Source organism: Mesitornis unicolor, unplaced genomic scaffold (genome assembly GCF_000695765.1).
Source record: "Mesitornis unicolor isolate BGI_N332 unplaced genomic scaffold, ASM69576v1 scaffold6114, whole genome shotgun sequence".
Classification (NCBI taxonomy): domain Eukaryota; kingdom Metazoa; phylum Chordata; class Aves; order Mesitornithiformes; family Mesitornithidae; genus Mesitornis; species Mesitornis unicolor.
This window is the reverse complement of record NW_010181979.1, coordinates 49,416-58,731: the sequence shown is the minus strand read 5'-3', so window position 1 is coordinate 58,731 and position 9,316 is coordinate 49,416. Positions and strand designations below refer to the sequence as shown.

Genomic DNA, 9,316 nt, shown 5'->3' with positions numbered 1-9,316 from the left:
GAGAAATACGCATCATGCCTTTTTGTTTCTTACCAGCACATGCAAAAATTAAAAAAAAAAAAAATAAATAAAAAAATAATCACACCACTTTTGCAAGGTATATATGCTTACCTAAATGTAGGAGAAAGAGAAAAATTAATAAAAAAGTTATTTATCAGAGAATGATGCCCCATGAAAATACATTAAAACAAAGCATGTTACTTTCAAAAGCCAATACACATCTTAAGCGTCTCTTTTATTTGTTGTGATATAAAGAAGCATACATAATTCAGTTCTTTTAAGTACAACTCAAATTGTACACTAACAAAAAAGATCAATTCAGACATCTATGAACAAGTCACAACAGGATTAATTACATTTTGCTCTGCTGGTATTGCACTTAGAATGGATTTGAAGTAAGGCACAGTGAAAACAAAGGCATTTAGTGCTTCTACAGCAGATGTCTCTTTTTTAAACACATGCTACATGACATAAAAGTACTTCTTCTAGCTTATGTATATACACATAGGGAAAAAGAAAAAGGCATGCACTAGAGGATTTAGATGTCAACATATCTTGCTGTTTCATAATATACAAATAAAGATGTAAACAAATTGCATGCACATAAACTAGAGCAAAATCTTTAATACAGTATCTGAAAGCTATGATGCTTAAATAAAAAAATATAACTTATTAGTTCTCACGTTTATGTGCCATTTTTGTTGTGTAGAGATTAAAAAGTTGGGGCAGGAGGCAGGGAGTTGTGGGTTGGCAGGGAGGATTTTTCTGGGTTTTTTTGTTTTTATTTTATTGATTTACAAGTTGGCAGCAGTACATTGGTAAGAAAGACAAATATGGCTTTTGCAAAACAATGTATAATGAAAACATTAGAAAGCACAATTGCATTTGGGGTCCAGCATCCTGGTATTTTTGCAGTCAAGAATAAAAACAAAATAATCATATCATCTACACTTTAAACTGGGAAAGCTATGCATTCCAGAAGACCTTTCTAAAGACATTTAAACTCTACAAAAAACAAACACTTTGTCAAGTGTAAACTCTTAAAAACTAAACACAGAAGAATCTGAATGACTCAAGCTTTGCTTTCCACTTCAAATGCTACTGAACATGTTTCTCCCGTGGCTGCGATAGCTGAAGTGCTACTAGATTGTCTTCAGAATCAACTACATGCCAGGAGGGAGTTAGCTGACTTTTAAACAAGTACATTAGAAATTAAGTAAATTAACTGCATAATTTTTGGTTTCACTGTATCTTTGGCATAGGATATGCCATTTTCAAATTAAATACAGGACATGTACCACTCTACATTCCGACACATTATGCTGAAAAGGCACATTTGCTGCTGCCTGAGTGGCAAGGGAAGACTTCTTATTTTGCAAAAGGCACGGTGTTTATCGTGACATTCTTTCCCCATTCTGCAAAGAGTGTTTAGTTAGACCAGGTACAGTTCTATATAGTGGCCTCCCAGGAGCTGTCCGTTTTTCTCAGCCACTGCTTTCTTAGCTAGATCCAGGCTTGGAAAAGTGACCAATGCCTCTCCACTGGGCTGGCCACTAAAGTTGTAAAGCACGAGGATGGAATCTGCATGGAGCTGCAATGGCACAAGATGACAAAAGAAAAAAAAACAAAACCATTAAGACCAGACTCCACATCTGGAAATGTAGTTTTTAATGCTGTGTATCTGGTTCACTCTACTTCTGTGTCTGTGGTGAAAAGATTTTGGATATAAGAATGGGAAGAAGGAGAAGATACCAAAGTTTAAAAGCTTGGCTTGGAAAACAGTAGCAGCTCTTACTCTGCTGTTGTGCTGAACAGAATGATGTAGACATAATTCCATGCAAAGATTTTGCTAGAAGTAACTCAGATTAAAGGTTGTCAAGAAAAGACTTAGATGTTAACAAAGGGTAAATGCAGCAAGAAAGTCCAGGCATTCAATGAATGATTCTTGTACTATGTGGACTACTGGCCAAGTGACAAAGGCTATAAGGCATGTGAATACTCACACTCAAAATAAAAAAGAAAAAAAAAGAAAATGAGAGTATTTTATTAATTGGAGCTCATTTACTTTGGACTGCGTGTGCCCCTGTGAATTCTTAGAAGGCAGTTCAAAAATGCTGAATTTAAAGCAGATATCTCAGTTTGCCCTATGGTACTCCAGCCATCTCTCAAACAATGCTGGAAGTCCTTCCAAGATAAGTTTGGAAGTCCTATTTGTTGTATAGGAATGGATCTCAGTGAGTTTTCAAAACAAAAGGTTGAAGGATAAAAAGCTCAGCATACAAGAGTAATATGTTGGAGAAATCAGTGCCAGGCAAAGCATACAATCTATACTAGAAAACCAACCAGCTTTATGAGTATTAACCCAATTCAAGTTAAGTTCACATGACATATGTCCCTATGAATTTATAAAAGGTTAAAACATTTCACGGTTTCACTTTCTGTGGAATTTATGCATGCCTACTGCAAGAAATACCCGACTTCTCAGTTGTTACCAGTAGCAGCTTCTGATCAGCTTTATGTTCAAATAAATGAGAATAAAGCAAATACATGCTAGAGCTTCACTCACCCAAACACTTAGCAGGCAGTGAAAGTGTTCTTAAGATATAAGCAGCAGTACACTTCAGAGAATAAAGGCACATATAAGACAGTTATAAGACTTCATATCATTTCTTCTCACGGAACTAAAGTTAGTCAAGTTAGCATGGAGAAAGAAATTCAAAGACAAATAAAAAACATCATATCTAAGCCCAATTCAGGTTTGGAAGTAATCTTGATTTATTTCAGAATAACACTGTGCACAAAGAGAAAGTTATACACAGTTCAGGTTAAGCCACAAATCTGAGCTAAAAGATGGTCTGCTCTAAACCAGCTCTTTGCTGTTAATCTACACTGGATCATGTAATTTAGCATCAGTCCTGAAAGTAAGCTTAATATTGCAGTTCAGAGTCAGCTGAAAACACAGTTATACTTCAGAAAACAGAGGAGAGCTTTAAAAAGTAGTTTGAATAGCAGCATTGGTGTAATATCAATGTAAGGATTTGGAAATTCACATTATCAGAGCTGCATAGAAAGTTAGCAGAGAAGCCTACACATTCTGCAAGCAACATAATTAAAAGAGTTAAATAAAACCCTTCAGTTTCATTTTAAGACACACTAGTTTTAAGTTCCTTTTTATATAGACAGAAATAGATTTTCTTTATGTACATATATTTTTTAAAGAACAGATTCTAATTCATTCAGATCTTTTTTTACAGCAAAACATCCAGGAAAAAAGAGTGGTACCTGTATGATACTACTTTGGACTGCTTAAAATTTAGTATGAGCTACACCATGAATTATTTTTTAGTCAAAGACTGTTTCCATCTCATACATAGTAGAACCCTATTGCTGATCTGGTTTTCCAGTTAATCTGGATAAAACAAGAGAGCCAAACAGATTGTCAGAGGTCACATAAATATGGCAATGCTCAGAATAATAATAGGTGCTCCACCAGCCCATGCAGCCTGTGATTGACCTTCTCCCTAGCAGATCTAACAGTGTCGTGAGAAACCAACTAATTTGAGAACAGCTGAGTTGGTGGTGATTATGTGAAGGTAACTTTATCTGTGAAAGCACTTCCATCAAGGCACGGTATTTGACTGCCATTTTCTGTACTGAAAGTTTTGTGGTTTGTTTTTGGGTTTGTTTTTGTTGGTTGGTTGGTTGTTTACAGAGGAAAAAAGTAGTAATTAATCAGTAGCATTTTGAATGGAATACAGTAGTATTGTGAAGTCACAAACTCCACATAGGTCACAACAAAATTTAAGAAATGCATTAAAATACATTAGTGTAAAAAATACAGGGAAGTTTACCATTAACAAATTTATCTGACTGCATTAAAAAGCTACTATACCAAAGAAGCCTTTCCTAATTATATATTTTAAAAAAAAGTAATAGTTCACATTGCATTAGGGAAATAAAAACCAGAAATTACCCTTGAGACAGCTACATGATATGGGAAAGAGAAAGCCAGAGACTTAGGTTTTTTGCACACACATTTATATGTGCTTTGTAGCCATATCAAGAAAAAAATAAATCATCTTCTACCACTATGTTACAAGTAAAATGTTGGACTAAAGCTTCACATGAGGAGCAAACACTAATAAATCCTTCCAGAAGTTTAACCACACCATCTGAGCAGAGCCAGGCAATCAGACTACCTTCACCACTGCTATCCCATCAGCTACAGATCACAATTGGCCTATTTCCTCAGGTTAGTTGATTTTTTAATAGGACAAAAGCAGAAAGATTAAAGCAAGGATCCCAACACAAACTAAGAAAGGGAAAAAGCCATAAGCAAAATGCTCTCTAGCACCAAGCCCTTCTTACCCTTCCCGTTCACCACTGAAGACCCAGTTACTGTCAGTCATATCTTACCTTCTTCAGAAGTTACAAAGAGTTACAAACAGACCCACTCTTTCGGTGCTTGTAACACACTCCTTACTTGATCGCCCAGCTGAATAAGGCCATTGTAGTCATCAGGTGTGTACTACAGTACAAGTGTGATATATGATAATCAGCAAGAGAAGGAACAGTTCTGGTACAGCAAGGCACACAATCAATTGCAACCACAATTAAGAGCATCAGCTATAATAACTGCCAGGAGACAGAGAACTTGACTGATACTATTTTTATGCAAGATAAAAAAAAATACATCAACTGAATTACAGGTTGTAGAAATAGATTTAAAATAAATGCATGTGAGGGATATTCTAAACTGTGTATTTGATCTGTTCCTTATCAAGGAAGGGAAATAGTTCAGACCACAAAGTTCAAGCATTTTTTCCTTCTACTCATGAGACAGCAGCATCAGGTAACAAAACTCTTAGATCTGCATAATCTTGCTTCCACTTGGGGACTCTCACTGGAACAGATGAGCATCTTTCAGTGCACATAATGAAGTGGGGCATTAGAAATGCATGGATCTCACTCAGATCTCTTGTGCAGTCATGGAAATAAACTGCAGTTTCTCTAAGGTGGAGTGATAAACACTTTAGCTGCATATGCTACTTGCATTACATTGACTACACCAGTTCAGTTAAAGCATATCAATGACCTGGCATAAAGGCACTTAAGAGATAAAATAGCATTTATACTGGTATAATATATTTTCATATAGGAAAAAATATACTATATTATACTATATAAAACCAAAAACCCCACATGTGGATCAAATCTAAATCTCAGATCCTGAATCTGAACAGCAATCATGCATACTATTGGAGAGCCTGGCACAAATATGAAATCTATAGGCAGAAAGTAGATCTTGGGGAACATGAAACGTTTTTTATTTATTTCAATCTTTCCAAAATAACATATCCTGGAAAGGGACTGAACACTCTTGGACATGCTACATAAGCTCCTGTAATCCATAAAATGTTTATCATAACCCAAGTTATAGAATATCCTTTTCAATGGCAAGAAGAGGTTTCTGCCTCCCCCCAAATGGCTGTTTCACACTAACACTTCAGAGGATTGCCAAATGCACACAATGCAGACATATGCTGCCTTCCTTTGATATTCCTATAATACAAAAAGTATCTTGCCAACATAGGGAAAAAAGGTATTATATTATTATATTTGGGCATACAGGACACATTGTATCCATCTAAAGTGAAGTTGAAAAGCAAAAACCTACCATCACAGCATACACCTTCCACAGAGCCCAGAGAACATAAAATAACAGAACCTCCCAGAATTTTTACTACTGAATTCTAGCCACCTTCACATCTAGACCCAGGCCATTAAATAAAAGGCAAATATAAGAAGTATTTTCCAGATAGTCTCTGCCAGGGCAACCAGACCGTGCAAATATTAGACTTAATCAGTTCCCAGACTTGCCCTTGAAACAAATCTACAAAATGTAAGTTTACTCTGTGGAAGGAATGTCTCAAGATAGTACATACTTTACATTATCAGTAGATCTACAGTAGGTAAAGGTTTATAGTCTCTTGCGAGGGACAGTGTTTAAAAGGTTACATTTGAAACGCATAAACCATGAGGAAAATATGAAAGTGCGAAAACTACCCTGCACAGAAGTGTTGAAGTTGTCATAGCTTATGCCTAAAGAGAGAGGCAGAGAGACATCAAAAATACCTAGCAATAGAAGCAACCTCCAGTCACAAGAAAGATAGCTAAAAGACTATCTAAGACTAATAAAAGTTAATTAAAACAGAAGTTGTGGAACAGTAAATTGTTCAGACTTACAGATTTCAAAAAGTAGTACTGCAAACCAAGCTATGAAATAAAGTGGGGGAATTCTTATTCCCTGTGGATTAAGTGGAAACTACCCTAGCTTGCCTGAGGAAGTACATGACCATGAATAACTCTGATTCTGTCTGCATTTGCGTTTCAGAAACCCGTAAGAACAATACCAAAACATCCAACCACACAGGGTAAAGCCGTAAAGGGTAAACCTATAAAAACTCCTTGCTCAAAATGGAAATATAGTTTTGCTAGCTTCACCTGCAATGCAGTAGGCCTAATTCTACTTTGATTTAAATTTGAAAGATACCACGTAGTGATTTAACCCCCCAGTATAACTAGTTGCAAGCTTTTTAAGATTATAGGAATCAGAGACAGACTGGTTAATAAAGAGGGAGTATACTACACGCTCTCCTTCTACATGTTTTTTTTTCTTCAAGCTATTTTATTTCTTTCAGAAACACTTGCTACATTGAGGGGAAGATGAGACTGTTCTTGTCCTCTGGGACTCTGCACAGATTTAACCAGGTCACTAACCAGCAAGACATTGATTTCCATTTCATTTTTGCAGCTCCTACAGTGGGCATTCAGTCTAAACCAGCATATGTAAAGCAATCAACGGAAAAAAAGTCCATTGCTATAAACAAAATTAAAATTGAAAAATGTATTTAGACATGCTCCAGCTGGAAAGAAAACAAGGGGAAATGAAAGAAAAGGAAAACATTACAGGCAAAATGGCTAGGTGCAATTCTAGCCTAAACTACCAAAGAAATCTAACACAGAACAGTTCCCAAAGGGAAGAAATCCAGCTCTTGGACTTTGGAAAAAAAAAAAATTCTGAATACAGGTATAAGTCTGGAACACAGACTCAGATTCAATGACTAGGTAACTGCAACCTTTGGCAAGAGTCAGAAGAAATACCTTAAAATGGCTTTGCCACTAAAATACATCAAATGTACCTTAAGTGTGCCAATACAAGCACCAGGAATCACCTGAATGTTTTGTGGAGCAGGTAGTAAAATATGCAATGCTTCTTCCCAAAAATACAGCTTGAAGACTTAGTCTCTAGCTTCAAGTATGGGAGGCAACAGACAGAAACAGAAACCACTAATTTCCTAGTCTCTGTCTCTCAGATGCTTTCTCCACACAGGCAACATTATCAAGTGGAAAATAAACTTAGGAATAAAGCAAAAAAAGCAGCACACTCTGTTCTGAGAGCACGGAGATGAGCATATAGTAATACCTGCATTGTCAGATGGCCTCAGATAGCAATACGTGGGAATTTTTCCTCTACTACAACCTCTTTCCCGACCCTAGTCAGAAGGTGCTATGCCTAGAATTGGCACACACACATTAGGGTAACCCTCTCAGACTACAAAGTGCCAGATTTCAAAAGGAATCCATAGGAAACAGAGAATACTTCTTTGTCTACGCATGCATTTCAGAGAAAAAAACCTAATCCCTAAAAAGTCAGTAACAATGAAGCCTACTGTCCTGGTACAAGAGAGAAATACTGTTAATGCCCTTGGAATTTAGCTGTCCCTTCACTTCCCTATTACTGTTTTAAGTACAAGCCATCCTCTTCCCCAGGCAGCAATGGGCCTTGAATTCAGGGTTTCTGAAGACCTGGAGGATTAGTAATACTGCAAAAGCTCTTTTTAGCTGCAGATAAAAGGCACCTAAGCCCAGTACAGGTTTAAGAAATGGTATTTATTTTAAGCTTCTCTGACATTAAAACATGTATACAAAGAAGTTCCTACATTTCCATCCAGGCCTTTTTCAGGAAATTCAGGAGGCTTTAAATACAGCTTAGATGGTGACTGTGACTCCTAAATCTTAGTCTTCTCCTAGTTTATTTTTTACTAGCTCTGAATGAAACAGTACTATACTTATACATAACTTACCTAAATAGCAAGATTGCTTTATAAGACCTAATCCACACAGTCTTTTTCAAACAGACATGAGTACACTTTTACATTCATGCCAACCTGCAATAAACTAGGCAACTGCTACTAAATGCGTGCTGAATCCTAGCTAAGACAGCAGTTGTGAACTAGCTTTTGGTCACCATGGACACAGTTAAATTGCATCTACTTGTACATAAATCTAACAATCCTTATCAGAATACAAACTCTCTCAATATTAGCAATAAACCTGCATTCTCATAGGAAGAAAAAAAAAACCCAAAAGATAGTTATTTGGAGACTGGAAATACTTCTCACTGATGCATTTAGTGGCTAAAGAGTAAAAAAATCCATAGAGGATTTAGCCCTTAAAAAAAGAGAAATACTTTTTAGTGAAGAAGTTTGTTCTGATATGCAGAAAAAACTTCACATAAATCCATCACTCAACTGCTAAGCCTGTTCCTTCCTTATTTACTTCATTTCTCTCACTGCTTCTACACTGCACAGAATGATGGTCTAAAGTAACACTCAGAAGTCTGTTGCATATAATCACTATTTTTGTACTACTTCTTCCTCAAACAGTTCCCCATAGGATCTGAAATAGGAATTGATAGAATTTCTTTATTCTAAAAGGGTCTCGTCTCTTCAGAATCACATATTTTTCAGATTATAAGAGAAGTTTTCTGTAAACATCCATAGTTCTCTTACTTATAATGACCAAAGACCAGCATCTGCAGAGCAGCTGGTGTTTCAGCACTTGTCACAGCAACTACTGCCACCCCATTGTCCTCACTGAATCATATGGTGGGATTTTTTTTGTTGTGGGTTTGGTTGTTTTGGTTTTTGTTGCTGTTGTTTTAAATATCCTTTAGATATGTATCCAGTGTACAACTGGAGTCAAATCAATAGCCCTGTTGCATTGCAGTACAAATAAAAAGCAGTTTAAAATTAATTACTTATTGAATCAGAGTACCAATATTAGCTCTTTTGAGGATTACAGTACACTATAATATTATACAGAAAGGTGACAGGGAAGATTACTATCTCCAAGATTTACTATTAAAATTCTTCACAGGTTTTTCAAGATTTTTTTAAAGGTACATTAAACACATGCAAGCTGGAAGGAATTTTCAACAACAAAAAAAGTAAACCAAACTACAAGAAGAAAT

The 9,316-nt window shown here is 36.1% G+C and overlaps 1 protein-coding gene across 1 annotated transcript in view; it reads right to left on the bottom strand.

The window, feature by feature from the left end:
* Positions 1-223: 223 nt before the first annotated feature.
* Positions 224-9,316, bottom strand: part of LOC104539926 (epithelial splicing regulatory protein 2) — a 44,683-nt gene continuing 35,590 nt past the window's right edge. Inside the window, exons 16-17 of the mRNA XM_010183602.1 lie at positions 4,417-4,528; positions 224-1,591 (exon numbers count right to left, since the gene is read on the bottom strand). Coding sequence (XP_010181904.1) covers positions 4,439-4,528 — 90 coding nt within the window. The 3' untranslated portion in view covers positions 224-1,591; positions 4,417-4,438. The remainder of the gene's footprint in view (positions 1,592-4,416; positions 4,529-9,316) is intronic.